The 20,492-nt window shown below is 43.6% G+C and overlaps 1 protein-coding gene across 1 annotated transcript in view; it reads right to left on the bottom strand.

Annotated features, from left to right (window-relative positions):
- The window catches only part of HIBADH (3-hydroxyisobutyrate dehydrogenase), a 71,438-nt gene that overhangs the window by 4,813 nt on the left and 46,133 nt on the right, over positions 1-20,492 (bottom strand). The window contains exons 5-6 of the mRNA XM_083578854.1: positions 17,678-17,811; positions 15,883-15,959 (exon numbers count right to left, since the gene is read on the bottom strand). Of these exons, the coding sequence (XP_083434980.1) occupies positions 15,883-15,959; positions 17,678-17,811 (211 nt within the window). The remainder of the gene's footprint in view (positions 1-15,882; positions 15,960-17,677; positions 17,812-20,492) is intronic.

Genomic DNA, 20,492 nt, shown 5'->3' with positions numbered 1-20,492 from the left:
CAAAGTCTGGGAGGAAGAAAAGGCTATCCCTTGGTGCTGAAAAGGCACCAGGCGAGGCCTCCTGGGGAGAGAATTTCATAGATGAGGTTTCACAACAGACCCTCTTCACAGTTGCCACCCAGCTTACCTCACATCATATACTGGGGGTAATCAGAGAAAGGTTTCTGAAGATGACTTCAGGGCACAGGGAGCAGAAATTCCTTCTCCTATCTCAAAACCACGTACAGCTTTAAAAGGTAAGTGACAGCCCTCTGAATCGCGCTTGGAAACAGACCGTTAGCCAGCAAACCTCTGTCAGCACAGGCATGATGTCCTGACGTTCAGCCCCTGCAGTGGTGGACTCTGGGCTCCCAAATTTCAGTGGTGACCTGTGCGACACTAAAATTCCTCCCCACCCGCCTCTTGTGCTCTGTTCTACAGCATTGTTTTGACGTATATGGTAGGGCAGCACCCGGTGCGACCACAATGGTTGCGCTACTCTTAAAACCACCCATGGTGCTGCTAAACTAACCTCCAGTTTAAAGACTGATGCTCAATCTTGTGAAGGGTACCTCGTCCATCTTTCCCATTTTAATACAGGAGACTCACTTGACAACATTTCATGCATGTTTAATTTTCAATGCACTCCCCACATAGGTACACTCCCAGCAACTCACTAAGGTAACCCATACCGCCAAGGTTGTAGACAAGTCAGTGGACCATATACTGGAATGTTAGTTAAGAATCCACTGAAAATTATTAAGTACCACGAGGGTTTGATTCACTCAGAACTCTTGTTACCAAATTCAGGATTTAGATACTTTGACATTATACCACTTCCAGATCAGAACTTCCCTCCGTTATTTAAAAAATGGGCATATTGCATATTTGAAATTTACCAACCACCCAAGGAGGTGTATTCTGAAGTGCAAACTTGGGGGGTAGGGGGAATGGGGAAAAAGAAAAGTAGTTTTCCATGTGGAATCAAACTGTTGCAGCTCCACTGTCAAGGCAGGAGTAGGTCATCAATAACTCACAAGGTGTCAGTGAAGTTAACTCCTTATTCAAAGAAACAAAACAGCTTAGTCCTAGTGAGAAGAGCAACTCTTCCCAGTAGTTTTTGCCCCAATGATGCAGTTGCGAAGACTGAGGGTCCCTGCCTTCCCACCATTCCCTAAGTCTCTTCCTCTCCCAGGTCCATCCCAAGCAACCAGAGACTTTTCCGCCTTGTCTGTCTTTGCTCCACCCTCTTCATACCTCCGACCGCTCATCGTCATCCCACCACTCTGAGCCCCAGCTGGTGTCTCTCACCACTCGTCTGAATCCAGCCAGTCCATGACATCCACTGATGGAATGTATCTATCAGCATCATTTGGAGGAGGAGGAAGAAGAAGAAGAAGAAGAGGAGGAGGAGGAGGAGGAGGAGGAGGAGGAGGAGGAGGAGGAGTAGTAGTAGTAGTAGTTTGGATTTGATATCCTGCCTTTCACTCCCTTTAAGGAGTTTCAAAGCAGCTAACATTCTCCTTTTCCTTCCTCCCCCACAACAAACACTCTGTGAGTGGGGCTGAGAGACTTCAAAGAAGTGTGACTAGCCCAAGGTCACCCAGCAGCTGCATGTGGAGGAGCGGAGACACAAGCCCCAGATTACGAGACTACTGCTCTTAACCACTACACCACACTGGCTCTTGTCCAGGAAGGCAATCCTGGACAAGTCCTGGTGCCCTCAACAACTCCCTCAGCTGGCATGGCCAATGGCAAGGATGATGTAAGTTCTAGTCCACAACATATGGAGGTACCATGTTGGTTACCCCTGTTTTAAAAAAGCTCCAATGCATTCACACCACTGAATTTTAAAAGAAAACTTAAAAACCCCCAGAAAGCCCAATGTTCAAAATGATGTGTTCTCACACACCATGTGATGTTCTTCAAGCGACTCCTTTCCCTGATCCTTCCCTTTTTATCCCTTGCAGCAAGTATATCATTAAAAGGAGCAAGTTAGAGGTGTTTTGCATTTCATCTTTCCGTGGATTCGTCTACTGGTGCGTAGATAACTGACAGCTAAAATTAGACACGTATTAAAATCAGTTACTGAAGAAGTCCTCTGTCTTCCACTGCGCCCAAAGCTTGTAATGGTCTGAAAGCGGGTAGAATATACAGTAATTGTCATTCAGTAAGAGTCTATCCTAGAAAGTCATGCTTCAGTGGAGAAGACTGAGTTTCCATTTGAAATCAACAAATTAATCCAAGACAGGTATCTGAAAGGGCAAGTTTAATAGGAAGCAGCTACTGGGCTCTCAACCATGATAAAATGTTATTGCTGTTTCCCTGTAAATTGGCTTGGAACATATGATACTTTCTGCATAAGAGCTCTATTGCTGTTCAAGAGATATACTGCTCAAGCTATCAAAACGATGACAGTCTGTCAGTCCCCATAATAACTTGCCACCGGACATGGCGAGAGGATGTGCAACGCACGCATGCATTTACAATTGCAAAGGTGTTCCACATTTTGGGCAGGGGGTGAGGAGAGAGAGGGAGAAAAGTACCACATTGTTTGTGCAGCATCCCGTCCATAATTGCAGCAGATAATCCACATGGAAATACTTAAAAGTCTTCAAAAGCTAGCAGGGAGTTCAGGTCTACTGAAGTGCATAACATGTCTAGTTTTGTTTGTTAAAGGTAAGTTTGAAACTTTAGTTATCTGACTAGCTAAATCTTGTAGATTTTATTATGAAATTGCAACCTCAATGGTAACCGACTTCTGGTTCACGGTTGGTCTATTCAGGGGCATAGCTGTTGGAAAACGCCCTGGGGGTGAGCCTGCAAGCCCCTGGAACTCCGAGTGTCCTCAAGTATGCGCAGCTCCAGAGAAGGCATTGTTCCCTCATCTCCAGTGCACTCAGTGACATAAGCCAGCTGGTATTATGCACACTAACCTTCTAGCTTAACACAGCAAGTAGCTTGAGACTTCGTAGAGCTAATCTACTACAGTATTTATTTTAGGGTTACCAGATATCCCCGGTTCCCGGGGACAGTCCCCGGATTTGCAAATCTATCCCCAGACAAATTCCGTCCCCAGGTTTGCAAATCTGCCCCCGGGAAACATGGCAGCGACAGTCTCAGCAGCCCGGCTGGCTTCAGGAGCTGCTCGCTGTCGTGGTGCCCGCCATTTTTCCTGCGCCACAGCAACGAGCATCTCCTGAAGCCAGCCAGAGCCAACTGCACTACCAGGCTGGCCCCTCCTGGGCAATGCCCGCCCGCCCGTGACTCCCGAGCCTTCCCTGATCTGCCAAAACAAAGGGGGAAGGGGGAAGGAGATTGGGGAAAGCTCAGGAGTCATGGGCAGGTGGCGCACCGTTGCCCAGTTTTTTAAAAAAACTCTGCGCATTTATGTTTCGCAGGGTGCAAAAGAAGGGCTTTGCACCTTTATACAATATGCATGTGTGCTTGGGCCCGGGGTCTTTTGCCTCACCATCCCCACTACTGACTCCTTGTTGCTAAGGTAAAGGTAAAGGGATCCCTGACCATTAGGTCCAGTCGTGGCCAACTCTGGGGTTGCGGCGCTCATCTCGCTTTACTGGCCGAGGGAACCGGCATTTGTCCGCAGACAGCTTCCGGGTCATGTGGCCAGCATGACTAAGCCGGTTTTGGCGAACCAGAGCAGCGCACGGAAACGCTGTTTACCTTCCTGCCGGAGCAGTACCTACTTATCTACTTGCACTTTGACGTGCTTTTGAACTGCTAGGTTGGCAGGAGCAGGGACTGAGCAACGGGAGCTCACCCCGTCACGGGGATTCAAACCACTGACCTTCTGATCAGCAAGTCCTAGGCTCTGTGGTTTAACCCACAGTGCCACCCGCGTCCCTTAAAGGGATGTGTCAGAAGCGTCCCTGTTGCTACTCAGCTTCAAAACAAAAACAAACAAAAAAGTGTTCCCGTATTCATTGAAAAAAATCTGGTAACCATAATTTATTTACACACTATGTACAGACACAAGCATAATGGCATCTGTTCTCTCCAGCTCCGAGAGAACAAACAGGACAAGTAACAGTGAAAGTACATTACAGCGGCAGAAATAAGACTGTCTTCCGCTTCTCACGCTCTTCTCAGACAGGCATGTGATTTACAACCATCTCATCTGCAGCATTGGAGGCATGAAATACTAAAAATAGCGTGGGAGGTGCTGGGGGCGTGGTGTGGCCGGGCGCACAATTTTTGAGGGGGCACAAACCAGGCGCCCCACACAGGCAACCCCAGCCCAGCCCAGTGCTCCTCACCACCACCAAGGGCCTTGTTGGCCGGCCAGACTCCCCCCTGCAGGCAGCTCAGCACGGCCCAGTTTTGCTCTGGAGGGGGTGGGGTTGCTTTGGTGGCAAGGGCTGCGTTGGCGCCCCTGACCAGCACACACGTGCACCCTGGGCACTGGCAACTGCTGCTATGCCACTGGGTCTATAGTCTGAAGCAAGTTTAAATAGCAGCCACATTCCTAGGTTAGTTTTTGTTATCTCATCCCAGCTAGGAGCAGTGAGAGTGGCAACTTCTTCATGTGCATTTTAAAGGGCTACTTGATCCAACAATGTATATAGGCCAGGCATGTCCAACTCCCAAGAGACTGTGATCTACTCCCACTATAAGAAAAACTGGCAGTATATACCCATTGGGTTGACCAAAGTTGTTGAGCTTTTTGCGGGGAACCTTCACGTGTGTTTTGGGGGGCAATCAATCAGGATCACGCAATCGACTCCGATCGACCACGGATGACCCGCGATCAACCGCTTGGACATGCCTGATTCAGACTATGGAGAATTGCCTTGTAACTTACAAGGCATGGATTTCTTAGTAGAATAGAGGTAGAGTGAAAATAAAGGTTTATGGTTGGAAGAGACCTTTTATTTGAGAACCCTTTCCTAGCTTCTCTCACCGCTTAATCTCACCTCCTCTTGAGGCACATCAAAAGGAACAAAGAAGATGGAGATTGCTGGATAAGCACTTTCAACATTTCAAAAAATTGTAAAAAAAATATGCAGTGTTACTTTTCTATTCTACCTTTCCTGCAGAGCTCAACATGGCATAGGTTTCCCTATGAGCCATGCGTGGTGTAGTGGTTAAGAGCGGTGGACTCATAATCTGGGGAACCGGGTTCGCGTCTCCGCTCCTCCACATGCAGCTGCTGGGTGACCTTGGGCTAGTCACACTTCTTTTAAGTCTCTCAGCCTCACTCACCTCACAGAGTGTTTGCTGTGGGGGAGGAAGGGAAAGGAGAATGTTAGCCGCTTTGAGACTCCTTCGAGTAGTGATAAAGTGGGATATCAAATCCAAACTCTTCTTCTCTTCTTCTCCTCCTAGTTTCATCCTCAGAACAACCCTATTGAGGGTATGTTAGGCTAAGAAATGATGAGAGGCTCAAGGTCATCCAGTGAACTTCATGGATGAGTGGGGATTTGAACGCAGCTCAGGCACTCTAACCACAACATCATAACTTCTGAAGGATTTAACTGAAACTCTACAGCCAATGTGGGTTAGGGATTGGAGTAGGGGTAGCCAATGTGATGCTCTCTAGATGATGTTGGACTACAATTCCAACCATTCATAGGGTCATGCGGGTTGGGACTGATGAGAGTTGGGAGTCCAGTCACATTTGGACTCCACATTGGCCACCCTGGGGTTGGAGTTTGGGACTAGGACAGGGGATACTGAAGTTTAAATCCCTGCTCAGCCATGAACCCCACAGGGTAACTTTGGCCCATTCATTAATCTACCTTATAATTTCATTTCCTCTGCAATCCCACACCCAAGATAAAACTAGGGGTTATACAACTCATTACCATAGTTAAAACATTTTGGCCTGGAATAAAAAGAAACAATATATTCTACTTCATGGTACTTAACTGGGACTGAAGTAGCTGAAATATTGAAAGATAGTGTTGAGCTCTCTCAGATTTAGGGGTGCTATGAGGAATAAACAGTTGCACAAATAATGAGGCAATCGTCTAAACCAGACCAACATTACTAGTGTAGTTTAATTTGCTGCCAGTCTTTCAGTGGGATGATAATGATCTAAACCCAAACTTTTAAAAATGCTCTTCAGACTATATGCACCCCATTTGAGAAACCCAAATTGATTAATTTTGGCTGAGTTGTAACCACTAATGCCAAGTTTCCTTTATACTTGGATGTGCTATATAAAGAAAAAATTGACATTACTACCCAAGTAGACAGAAATACCTAAAATGTTGCATTGCACAGAGGTATTAAGACAGGTTTTACACATCATTCTGAAAAATGGCCAGTTTCAGAATAACAGCGACATGCTAATGTTCATAAATATTTCAGGGTGTTTATTTTTAAGAGAAATCTTTTTGATTTGAAAGCCAGCCTTCATGTAGCACAAGCCTACTGCATGTTTACTCAGAAGTCAGTCCAACTGAATTGAGTGTGGATAACTCCCAGGTAAATGCTGAGATTCAAAGAACATAAGCAGTGTCACCATTTTATGCTGGAGATCTTCTCACTCCTGCTTCCAGCCCCAGCAATGCCTTTCCTCTCCTGAATAACCTCCCCTCGTCCAATGGGCAGCTGCAGCTTCACTCCATACACCCCACCCTCAAGGGCACATGGAGGCACTTCCTACTTGTACCCTCTGTGCTTGTTGAGTCCTTCCCGCCATATATTATTCCTATGTACTTTATGTTGTCCAAAGTGCATATATCCCTTTTCATCCCCTCTTCTTTGCTCTTAAAAGCAGAAGCCACGGAAAGTAAGATCTGCACACATACATGTGCAAACAGTTCACAAGTCCATCTTCAGCTTGAATAATCTGCTTCTCCGGTGTTCAGAATGAAGAATCCTACAAAACTAGCCTTGTGCTTTAATTAAGCGTTCTAGTGACATAAGCAGAATAACAATGCGTTCCTATCATGATAATGTATTCTTCAGGGGAGAATTTACTACAGAGGGATTTCTACTTGCTGAAACAATTTTCTTTTCCAACCTAGCAAAAGCTCTATAAATTGCAAACACGGTGTGTATTTTATTAGAGAACAATTCTGTCACTTCGAAAAACACACTTGTCAGCCCCAAAGAAATTGATAGCAGACAACATTCATTTTTAGTGGTTCTAAGCTACTTGAAGAATGTTGGTAAGTGCTTACTCGCAGCTATTCACATGCACAGAACTATGCTGCTTTGATTTTGCTAGTAGGGGGACACTGCTGCAAATTTAAGACTATGGCAATTTCCAAAAGTTAGAAGAAAAGTCAACCAGAGCTTAAGATTCAATGTGCATATTTTCCCCATGCTGTTTTGAGAACGGCTGAGTTCCCTGTCATCCAGTACAGTTTCCTTTTTAAAAAAACAACTGAGAATCTGAAAACACTTTCAATGTACAGTCAGGTTTATAGTAAATGAGAAAGTAATGTTTCAGTATAACATACTATCCTGACCCATCAGTAGTAGAAACGGCGAAGAGTGTAATGGAGTCGTAAAAGGAGAAGAAAAATTAATGCAGGACAGATGCTTGAGTTCTCCAGCCCAAGTCACTGTTTCATATACACAGGCACACACTCATGCATTTTGTAATAGGAGAATGGATGTGCTATTACCTGATACTGTGGGTGGGAGCCAATCCTTCACAATCTAGCATCACTTCTGTGCACTTTCTGATCTCATGCACACATTAGTGATCCTTCAATGGGTGTGCAGAGCTGTATTCCAGTATCCTTCGCAACTAGCCTAATTTTTGCATTTATTGTTCCTTAGGCAAGGAACCAGCATTCAAAGTTCATAACACTTTACAGGATTTTTTTAAATAACCCCCCCACCCAGCAATATCAACTTTCATTAACAGGCATGAGAACTTCTAAAGAGCAAGATGGATTGCCAAGTGTTCCCAACCAACTGTTACACTTCATTGTGTAGCTTTGCTACAAAACAGTGGACCACCGTTTCTGAACATACATGCAAATGGGCACAGCACATGATGAAATGACTCCATGGTTTAGCAGCCAAGGTTAGAAGGAAACATGCACCATCTTGGACTAGTTGCTAATTAGACCCACTAATAGTTCCAAAGGACAATGCCCAAAATCCAGGGAATGTTTATGATAAGAATAACTTGACCACTGTTGGCTAGGAAATGGTTTTCACATGCAGATTGGCCAACCGTGAGACCCAGCTGCACCCGCATTTGTAAAATGTTTTAGAACAGAAAAGAAAACTGAATGAAAGACACTGTTTGAATACTAAGCAGATTTGGGTCAAACATTTTCTAGAGGAAGAAAACTCGCATGCCGTCTTGTAAAATGGAAAGAGCCATGTTCAGTGGTAGAAAATATGCCCTACGTGAAGAAAAAAAAAAACCAACCCAGTTCAATCCTGCCATCTTCAGATAAGCCTCGGAAACATTCCTGTCTGTAATCCTGGAAAGCCCCTGCTATAATAATAATTTATTATTTATACCCTGCCCACCTGGCTGGGTTTCCCCAGACTAATATTCCAACAGAATATTAAAATACAACAGCCTATTAAACATTAAAAGCTTCCCTAAACAGGGCTGCCTTCAGATGTCTTCTAAATGTCAGGTAGTTGTTTTTCTCTTTGACATCTGGTGGGAGGGCGTTCCACAGGGCGGGTGCCACTACCGAGAAGGCCCTCTGCCTGGTTCCCTGCAGCTTGGCTTCTCGCAGCGAGGGAACCTCCAGAAGGCCCTCGGAGCTGGACCTCAGTGTCCGGGCAGAACGGTGGTGGTGGAGACGCTCCTTCAGGTATACTGGACCGAGGCCATTTAGGGCTTTAAAGGTCAGTGCTAGTCAGTGCAAATGAGAGGCAGGGAACTGGCAGCCGGTGGACCGGATTTGACCCACGTGATGGCCTTTTGTAGCAGCCCAACAGCCTCTCCTCAGCCCCCATGCTTCTTCCGGCTTCTATGTTATGACTTGCTCTAGAAGGAAGAGTTTCCCTGGGCTGATTGTAGTGCTCCTGTGCTGCATGCTGAGAAAGAGCTATTTTCAAAACTGCAACCCATGGATAAACAGATTGTTCTTCTCTTTTGCCAGTTCACAGTTGTGTGTGTGTATGCGTGCATGCATGGTGCACATAAGTTGTCCCCACTTGCTTTTGGCTTGGTCCTAAGTGCCGCTGACATGCCCCCTCCCCATCAGAGGGTTAACCACAACAGCTCGCCACACTTGAGCAGATAAAACTGACCTAGATGGACCAATGGTCTGACTCACAGTAAAGCTTCTTCCCACATTTCCAGAAGTCAAAGTCATTTATATCCTCATAAAATGAAACTTAAACCAAATCTCAATGCTTTCTGTAAGACTTTGCTCACACAGATCTGTTCTATTAGCAGTTGCATCAATTCACTAATTGTGTGTGAACATATATATATATATATATATATATATATATATATATATATATCCCCTTCATGGATCACTGCCTTGTCGTGGCGAAGGGGCTTGAATGAATCCAAGAAGCTATGAGCTATGCTGTGCAGGGCCACCCAAGACGGACAGGTCATAGCCAAGAGTTTAGATTAAATGTGACCCACCTGGCGAAGGAACTGACAAACCACTCCAGTATTTTGCCAAGAAAACTCCATGGACATAAAAAAGGAGAAGCTTTGAGAAGAAAGTGAGTTTCTCCAAGGCATGCTCTGGTTCATGGGGTCACAGAGAGTCGAACACAACTAAGACGACTAAACAACAACACACACTCTCTCTATCTATATATATATACATACATACACACACACAAACACACACCCACCCCAGGCTGATTATATGCATGACCTCCTTCTCTACACGTAGGAAGTAACAAATACCAGCAATATTTCTCTGCTCAGATCCTCTTAGATTTGCCTACACATAATAGGTGGGGGGGGGGGGAGATAGCAGGGAAAGGTAAGAAGCAGGGCCATTTATCCTGTGTTATAGACTTGGAAGCATAGCTTGTGGACTAGTCTAGTTCTCCGCTCTGGGGGCAGGAGAAAGACACATAGGCGAGAGTGTCACACTCACCATGACTGGGAATGCTGTTGCCTCGAGAAGTCTCTTTCCACCATTTCATTTTCTTCAAGATAGAAATGCTTTCTCTTTATGCAATCTGGCAATAGGGGCAGACTTATGCTCAGGAGAGGCAGATAATTTAGACTGCAGACAATGCTGCATTGCTAATGATGTGGGCTAAGACTCATAGAATTCCTTAAACCTGGCATCAATCAAAGCAGTCAGAACCTAAACAGAATCCAAATTTGCACCACAAACCTTAACCTGGAATATGAAAACCCAGAGATACTTGCATGCTACAGTGGCTGCAAAAACCAATTAGGGTTGCATAGCATTATGGTGCCAGATACTTCAGGCTACTGAATATTTTTTATAACAGAAAATGTGAGTTTCTACTTGAACTAAATACAATGAAGTCATAGGTGATTGATTTTTCATTAAGCAAACCATGACTTAAAACTGACTATGATACAGCTTTACAATCCTCAATTACAACAGCACTATACCACCTTATGGGTTTTATTATGGCTTGTTAAAGATACGCTTCCCTATCTTACAGATGCTCAATTTTAAAATGTAAATGGTAGAGGATATTGATAAACCAATTAGCACTGATGCAAAGCAAATTCCTCTTTTATCTCAATTACAACATGACAACTTAATAGGTCAAGATAGTCTAACATCTGAGACAAGGGCAATTCAATAAAACAACTGCATCTTGATATGGTAATTAAGAGGAAATGTGAATCCATTATCCTGCCTTTTGGGTACATGTGTGTGCATGTGTTAATATACATTTACTTATATATATATTTACAGCTTTGCACACACTCATGTGTTTCTTATTATCTTCGCCAATATCAAAACAGGAATTTATTATTTAGGATCAGGACCCACAAGTATTTACGGGGTACACAGCTCCTAGAGAGCAACTGAAACGACAAATATAAAACAACGTGGTCAACATTACTGAAACCCTCGCAATATTTAGGAACAAAACAGTCAAAGACTGCAAAGTTAAATTAAATGTATACTGTTCATAAGGAAGCAGAGCACTACATACGACATGTAGAGCAGAAAATCATAAATATGTTGACAGGGAATCAATCTCTTAACAACAATAATCTCTCTCAGTTTAATTAATAAACGTCATTCCATGTGAGAGCTGGATGCGAGGGTTTGTACTTAAGTGATGGGTGGCAGAAGCAGAACAGAGATCTTGCCGCTGTACTATCCACCCCAATGCTTACTCACCTTCGTTAGTGAACTGGTAGAAGCAGTTGAAATGTAAGATAGCCTTCCTCATCTTTACTCAGGACAGGGATGAAATGGAGATACAGTCGTACCTTGGTTCTCGAATTTAATCTGCTCCAGAAGTCCGTTTGACTCCTGAAACGGTTTGAAAACTAAGACATGGCGGACATTCACGGTGGACATTTGGCTTCCAAAAGAACATTCGCAAACTGGAACACTCACTTCCAGGTTTGCGGCGTTTGGGAGCCAAAACATTCGACTGCTAAGGTGTTCGTCAACCAAGGTATGACTGTAGTAGCCAGGTTTATCCAACACGCGTGAATGCTATACAACATTAACTTAAGTGTTAGATGCATATTTTGCCGAGTGATTTGATTGTACTGAACCTTACTGGAATCTTGTATATATGCCAATGAAGGTTTGAGAACTGAGAACTGAATTGGCTGGCAAAATCGAGTTTAAGAGGATTGGCTAGATGGTCCAAGGAGTAGCTAATGACTCACTACAGGAGGGAGTTATGTTTACTGGTATGCAAACTATAAGATCTGGAATACATGGCTAGAAAAAGAGTTAAACACAATAAAAATAATTTTTAAAAGAACAAAACAGAACTGCAGGATAGACATTGAACATAAGTTTAAATTGCTTTAAACCATCCCTTATCCTTGTTCCAATTCAATTTTTTTAGTGTCCTTGTTTTTGTATCCCAAACAGCAACAGCTATGCAGTTCAGAGTTTGCAAATCTAAGGGGAAAACCTAGGGAAAAGGTGAGAGAACTCTTCACTGCAAATGGGCCAAGGAGTGCGTAACATGCTTAATGCCCATGGAAAAGGTAAAAGGTAAAGGTAAAGGACCCCTGGACAGTTAAGTCCAGTCAAAGGCAACTACGGGGCGTGGTGCTCATCTCACTTTCAGGCCAAGGGAGCTGGCGTTTGTCCGCAGACAGCTTTCTGTGTCATGTCGCCAGCATGACTAAACCGCTTCTGGCGCAATGGAACACCGTGATGGAAACCAGAGCGCACGGAAACACTGTTTACCTTCCTGCTGCAGTGGTACCTATTTATCTACTTGCAATGGTGTGATTTCGAACTGCTAGGTTGGCAGGAGCTGGGACAGAGCAACGGGAGCTCACCCTGTCACAGGGATTTCTGTTCTCATCCTGAAGCAAAGTTCTTAACCCGAGGTACTATTTCTGGGTTAGTGGAGTCTGTAACCTGAAGCCTCTGTAACCCAAGGTACCACTGTAATGGAAGTGAGAGCTTGCTATAGAAATCAAGGGAGAAATGAAACATCTTGTTGTAGCTTGAACTGGGCACCCATTGTACTTACCCAACATCTCCCAACTCTCCCCTTGGAAACCTCTCTCCCACAAAAAAAAAAGAGTCCAAAGAAAACTGAGCATGCTCAGTACACACCGAACGCTGACTGACAAATTGTGTGGTGGTGGAGGATGGAAAACCATTGTTCTCTTTTGAGCAATGGACCCGGCATGTTCCAGGTGAGGCTTCAGCGGCACCCTGGACAGCTCCATGCAGGGCTCAGGCGGAAGACTATGTAACAGCAGAGCTTGGACACTGTTTCAGTGGTGGCAGTGTTCTCCACACTTTTGATTCAGCTAAAGTAAGCAAACCAAGCAATTATATTTCCCGAGTGCTGAATTAGCAATACCTTACTTGTAGTCTAATTGCTAGCCTCCTTTTCATGGTGTGTGAGGTTTTTTATTAAAGTGTTTTGTAGCATATATTTCAGGACGTCACATTTTAAATGAGCCAAGATAAAATAAGACAATGAGAAAAGTCAACAGAATGTCCCATCGGTTGCTTTCTAGCCTAGCCACTTAGAATATGCTTCACAGAAGAGGGAGGAAGCTCATTCTTGGAGTGAGGGAATAGCTAACATAGTGTTCTCCAGATGTTGTCCAACTACAACTCCCAGCAACCCTTGCCAGCATGGTGGCCAAGGATGATAGGAGTCAAGGATAACAGGCAATTGCCTACCTTTGTATTAAGGCATAGGAATATGGAGGGTCAGTTATTTGTTCTCAAAGCTTTTCGTCATCTCACAGCTTACATTAATGCTCGTGTATGTTGCTCTAAGTCTACACATTCCATAGTTCATGGTGCCAGAGATGTCCCTACTTTTCTAAAACTTCCACACTGATCTACCAACACACTGATCTTCTCCCACAGTACAGCCGTTTAACAAAACTGAGGCACTTCTGCAATCAATTAGATGCAGATTTTTTTAAAGGAAAACAAAATGCATTGTTTCCACATGAGACTTAAGATGACACTATAATCTCCATAAAAAATCCCTTAATGCATCTTGCCCATGGCCAAGATCTTAATATATGTTATTTCCAGATAGCTGAGGCCACAAATGTCATGTTATTTAGTTATTTAGAAAAGTCATGTTTCTTATTTGTAGCATGACCTTTGTGATAATTTTCTTAATTTTGTTTTTTACTATCCTAAACCATGGTATTGTTCAGGTTATAGGAAGAAAACAATTAATTATGGGAATGATTGCTGTGGCCAGCAATTATCAGGACATTATTAAAGGCCCAGTATCAGAGAAATGTTTCAATGGTACTTAACCAGCCCATACTGGACAGTCTGTCCAGTCAAAGCAGGTTTTTAAAAATAGGGGAAGACAGCAGGGGAAAAGACTAGATTGCAATGGTATGGCAATGACTTCATCCAGACTCTCCAACTAGTGAATGAATGGCATTAATTCTAGAGAAAATGGCTAGAATGTAAACAACCTCTGTCTCTGGACTTTTTACATGATCAATCATGCTGTGGTGAGATAGATATTCTGCAAGGAGAAACAGACTCCTATATCTCAAGGCAAGATTCTTACTGACTGAGATTCTTATCCGTACTTCTCTATAGATAGGAGCCACCAGAATGGACTGTGATCTACACTTGTCAAAATATTAAAAAAACAAGGAGTCAACAGCAGCAGCAGCAAGTTTTCCATTTTTCACATCAAACAGAAGTGGGTGCAGATTTGAGACAGGGAAGCATTGTGGCTATTTGCTACTGTGTTGGAATATGGAAGAATATTTAGAAAATTTATAACCCACCTGTTAATCCAATGATCCTCAAAATGGCTTGTGACAGACTGTAGTAACACAAAGCAACCCTCCCTCTCCCAACTCAGCAGCCTTAGAGAAACTTCCCTACAGTTTCTCCTTCTCAGGCCAATGGATGGGTCCAGGTTTATTTTGCTCTTGTCATGAGGATGCAACATCACAGTGACCATTAGTCCTCTGACTAATGTACAGCAGCCAGTGTACTGTAGGCAGTTTTATAAATACAGTGGTACCTCGGTTTTCAAACGTAATCCCTTCTGGAAAACTGTTCGAGTTCCGAAACGTTTGAAAACCAAGGCGCAAAGGGCAGTCTGCAAATTCAAATCAGAAAAGTGAGAAACACGCAGCGGAAGATGTTCGACTTCTGAGGCATGTTCAAAAATGGAAGCATTTACTTCCAGGTTTGCAGCGTTCGAGTTCCAAAACGTTCGGGAACCGAGGTACCACTGTACAAACTTAATTCGTTCCGGAGGTCTGTTCTTAACCTGCAACCGTTCTTAACCTGAGGTACCACTTTAGCTAATGTAGAGCCTCCTGCTGCCACCGCACGATTTCTGTTTTCATCCTGAGGTAAAGTTCTTAACCCGAGGTACTACTTCCAGCTGTGTGGAGTCTGTAACCCGAAGTGTTTGCAACCCGAGGTGTTTGTAACCCGAGGTACCACTGTAATAAAAAGCAACAAAAGCAACACTAATGCTATGTTGGCAACGAATCTGGGTTTGCTGGGTTTGTTTACAATCACAGGGATGCAACTATTATTTAATATCTATTGTGGTTTTCAGAGTCAAGGATCAAGTAGTAAGAAAGTAAGACAGGAATTCCCACGTCTGGGGCTTCCCAGAAACCTTGCCAGCTTAGTAAGTGCATGCTCAGCAGTTAGTAGATACAGGACATGATGCCACAAAGCATGTTTCAAAATGTGGCAGTTAAATGTCAGAGCTGCATACGGGGGCGTTCACACAACTGCAAACTTCTAGATCACATAATCGTGTGAATAATAATTTTAAAACCCTTTGTCTTTTGCAAGTGGTTGCACCCGTTATTCTTTATCTGTTTCATGTTTCGTCTGAAACAGTGGCGTAGTGTGGGTTGTCAGCACCCGGGGCAAGGCAAGTAATTTTTCCCCCCTAACCCGTGGATTTGCGCCTCCTAACCCGTGGATTTGCGCCCCCTAACCCTAGCCCCCAGATGTTGCGCCCGGTGCAGCCGGCCCCCCCTGCACCCCCCACGCTACGCCACTGGTCTGAAAATAAGAAAAAGAGCTCCTATATATAACAATATCAAAATGTAATTTCATTTTATGGTCTTTATAAATAATGTTCCTTCTTCCTGAAATCCTAGCCTAGATTAACAACAAGGTTGTCGGGGTTGGGCTTTTTTGGGGGGGGAGAAGCATTGCAATAATGAAATACTACACTTATGCTGCAAACAGCTGTTAATCTACATTTCTGAAACATCATTCTTCCCCCATAGAAGAGTCAGTCAGAAAAACACATAAACACAAACCGATATAAAAAGGATATCATAAAATTCAAACATACCTGATTCCAAGATTCATGGCCTCAGCAGTTCCAATCATACTAATGGCTAATAACATGTTGTTGCAGATTTTTGCAGCCTGAAAAGAAATTCAACACCCCATGAATTTCTGCTATCCAGATAACTATCCAACAGGAACTCAAATTCTATTATGAATGCATTTGCTCCACAGCCAGTCCCTAGAACAGACAGCAACATGTTTTCAGGGGCAATGATATCAAAAGCTGCAAAACAATTTTTGGAACACTTGCACAGTAATTTGATTTGGTATGCCTTAGACATTAACAGTCATCTGCATTTGCACTTTTAAAAGAACTGTATAAATATTTGTTCTTACTGACAATTTGTTGATGCCACTGTCTAATAACCAACCAGAGAAGTAGAGTTAGCAAACTGCAACAAATAAGTGCTTATAGGTTTGGATTGTGTAAGCAGAAATCCGCCATAGAATGGACTGAAAAGATGGTAGGTACGTATTCTGTTTTACGCGCCACCTATCACGATATGTTCTTTGTAGGCTTCTTATGTTTACTTCTCACTTTGTTAACTGAATAATAAACAAGAATAAGAATATTTGTACCCCACCCATCTGACTGGGTTGCCCCAGCCACTCTGGGCGGCTTCCAGCATTTACAAAAACGTAATAAAACATTAAACATTTAAAACGTTCCTATACAGGGGCTGCCTCCGGACAACTTCTAAAGGCTGTAAAGTTATTTATATTGGTTTATCTTCCACTGTAAACCAATGCATGCATCCCAGGACTTAGACCTTTGCTTATTCTGTGATATACAAAATGATCTAAGAGGCATCTTCATCCTTAATTGGTTATCTTAAAGTCTTCTATACCATTTCCCAGTTAAATGTTGATATAGAGCAGGCTTCCTCAAACTCAGCCATCCAGATGTTTTGAGACTTCAATTCCCACCATCCCTGACCACTGGTCCTGCTAGCTAGGGATCATGGGAGCTGTAGGCCAAAAACATCTGGAGGGCCCAGTTTGAGGAAGCCTGATATAGAGAATAAGGCCAAATAAACCATAAAACCCTACCACCTCCCCCCCCCCAAAAAATAATCACAAACGTGACAGGATCAAAAGGCAATATGACAACTTAGTAACCAAGGACACATTGAAATAACAACAACAACAACAACAACAACTTATTATTTATAACCCGCCCATCTGGCTGAGTTTCCCCAGCCAGGTGGCTTCTGTGGCGTTCGTACGGAGCCCCCGGTCGTCTCACGGACTATTGACCCGTACACCACTAATCCGCTGCCACCAACCAGGTCCTCCCTGGTAAAATCACTTCTGTCTCAGTCAGCTTTTCAATTAATAAAGAAGAGTGTATTTTATTTCAGACACAAACAAAACTTTTACAGCAATCCAAACGTTGTTGCTCTTTACTTTCTTAGTCTTATTTTCCTCTCTATCTCTTCTACCTCCCCACACTCAAGGACCCACTGCCCTAACTGTCTCTCTATTCCCAACTGCTTCTCCCAACCAGCCAACCCACTAAAACCAACCAACTACCCACCAACAACTCCCAATGAACTCCTCTCAGAACTAGTTTTATAGACCCACCGACTCCACCCACCTGGGTCCTGTCTGTGCAACCTATTTAACTATTTGCCCTCCAGCACTCTCTCATATATGTTAACGTCACAGCTCCCAACAGAATATTAAACAGAATAAAACACCAAACACTAAAAACTTCCCTAAACAAGGAAAAAGATAGTCTAAGCCTGTCTGTGGAAAGATGGCAAGAAATGTCTAGGATTTTATTCAGTCTATACCTGTCCAGTTCCAACTTCTCCACAGTAGACCACATTGGAACCCATACATGTAAGCAGCTCCTTTGCAGCATCAAACTCTTGCTCTACTCCTCCAACCATGAAGGTAAGGTTTCCTGCTCGGGCAGCTCCAACACCTAAAGTTCAAAACAGCAACACATAATGGAGTTGAGATTCTTTTCAGTTCACTCCATTCGCAGCTACTTAATGATGCAAGAACGTGAAGACACAGAAGTGATGCCGTGGAGTTCAATGCGACAGGTACAAAGGCACTGATTTGATTTATTGTATTTCTATGCCGCTTTTCATTCAAAGGAACCTCAAAGCCGCTTAAAAACCATTAAAAAAAATAGAATATCACAAATGCAGCATAAATTGTATAAAATAATTAGCAAACCAATAAAATAATTACAAGTTATTAAGAAAACAGCAGTTGAAAAATAAACTAAACATCACAATTGCAGCAAAAGTCATATTATAGGATTAACAAATCCATATGGCATTTATAATCTATAAAGCAATATTAAGAACATTAACAAAATGGCAACAAAAATAAGCTAAGCACTGCTAAGTTTATACACACACTCTCCAAGCCTCAGTGTCTCTATTCAGTTCATTAAAATACACATAAAGTACACATAACGCCCATTGTTAAGCCAGCTTGGCCAGATGTTGCATTGACTGGAGTCCTCAGGTAAAGGTAAAGGTAAAGGATCCCTGGATGGTTAAGTCCAGTCAAAGGCAACTATGGGGCTGTTGTGCTCAACTCCTTTTCAGGCCAAGGGAGCCGGCGTTTACTCAACAGTTTTCCGGATCATGTGACCAGCACGACTAAACCACTTCTGGCACAACGGAACACTGTGATGGAAACCAGAGCTCATGGAAACGCCATTTACCTTCCCACCGCAGCGGTGCCTATTTATCTACTTGCACTGGTGTGCTTTCAAACTGCTACGTTGGGGGGAGCTGGGACAGAAAAACAGGAGCTCACTCCGTTAAGGGGATTCAAACCGGTGACCTTCTGATCAGGAAGCCCAAGAGGCTCAGTGCCACCAGGGTCGTCAGGTAGAAGGCTCTTGGGCCTACCACCAATGGCACCACTGATGAGGAACTTGTCCATGCCACTCTCAATAAACAGGAGGTCCAGTTCCACTCGAGGAAGTCCAAGACAAGCCTGTCCCTCTGGAGTGGCAAGTTGCGACTACACTCAGTGTTGAGGCCAACTAGCAGGTCCAACATTGCCTCCACATTTGGGGGCCTCTCGCTGCACCACAGCCTACCACCAGCAGATGCTCCAGCTTCTTCAGCCACACCTTGGCATATTGATATATCCACACAGCCAATGTCAGCCTTTCCAAATTACTATTTGGAAGAGTTTCATCACACGTCTCTTTTTTTCTTTTTTCTTTGTCCTTGCTACTAATCCCCTGGCCTGATCTCCAGCAAATTTAAGTCTAGATTTGCTGACAAAAATACAGCACTGTCCATCACAGGTCAAGCTTTCTGATCAGGTTAACAGATTGCTAAATAGCTCCAGAAAATCATTGATAAGCGTAAACGGAATACCAACAATAATTTTCAACTGGTTAATCTTGGCCAGTCACGCTTTCTCTTGCCCAAATATTTGGGGAAAGTATAGTGACCTAGTTAGGGAAAGAAGATAAGCCCTGGTGTCTGCCTTTGGAAACCTGGCATATAGTCATGTTCCTCCATGGACTGTGGCAGTTTGGATTATTGCAAAGTACTTGATGTAGGACTCACTTGGAAGCACCAGCTGCTACAGAATGTTCAAGCCCAGCATATCATTCCTGTTTTGGCACTGCTGTACAGACTGCCTATTAGTGCTGAGGCCCTATTCTAAGGGCTTTTCCATTACCTTTCCATTCATTTTATTTCATTTCATAAAATTCATACACCACTTGATGGTAAAAAAATACCAACAATACCACGACCTCAAAGTGGTTTTAAAATCAACAAAAATACATAATAAACTGAGGTTCTGCACCCCTAACAAAAGACCTGCCCCATGGTGCTGGAGGAGACTCTTGAGAGTCCCATGGACTGCAAGAAGATCAAACCTATCCATTCTGAAGGAAATCAGCCCTGAGTGCTCACTGGAAGGACAGATCCTGAAGCTGAGGCTCCAATACTTTGGCCACCTCACGAGAAGAGAAGACACCCTGGAAAAGACCCTGATGTTGGGAAAGATGGAGGGCACAAGGAGAAGGGGATGACAGAGGACAAGATGGTTGGACAGTGTTCTCAAAGCTACTAACATGAGTCTGACCAAACTGTGGGAGGCAGTGGAAGACAGGAGTGCCTGGCGTGCTCTGGTCCCTGGGGTCACGAAGAGTCGGACATGACTAAACAACAACAAAACTGATTATTTAGAGAGACAGGAGAATTCTCCAAGGCTACTTCTCAAGAATTAGCCAGGGAATTTTCTCAGTTTGGGGGGGCAGGGGTGGGGGAATAAATTGGATCCAGACTAAGTTCATTGACGTTATTTCCTTTTAGGACGCAGTGGGCCAAGTTAGTCATGACTTAGTTTCTGTTGAAATGAGTGGGACTTAAGTTCAGCACAATTTGTCTGCCTCCAACCTAATAATAAGGGAATAAATTAAATAATTAAATCTAGAAAAGCTTAGAAAGATTTCCCAAGCTATTCTGAAGGTTCGGAAGAATTCTCCACCCCCTAATACTTTGCCATCGTCCTTTTAATTCAAAGAACATGGTGGTGGTGGCGGCAGCAGCAGCAAGTACAGTGCTGGGAAGAAGGAAGTAGGGAGGTTTCTCCCCTCCAACCTCCATCCTTCCA

The sequence above is a fragment of the Podarcis filfolensis genome (genome assembly GCF_964270895.1).
Source record: "Podarcis filfolensis genome assembly, chromosome: 12".
Lineage (NCBI taxonomy): Eukaryota > Metazoa > Chordata > Lepidosauria > Squamata > Lacertidae > Podarcis > Podarcis filfolensis.
This window is presented reverse-complemented; position numbering and strand designations above follow the sequence as displayed.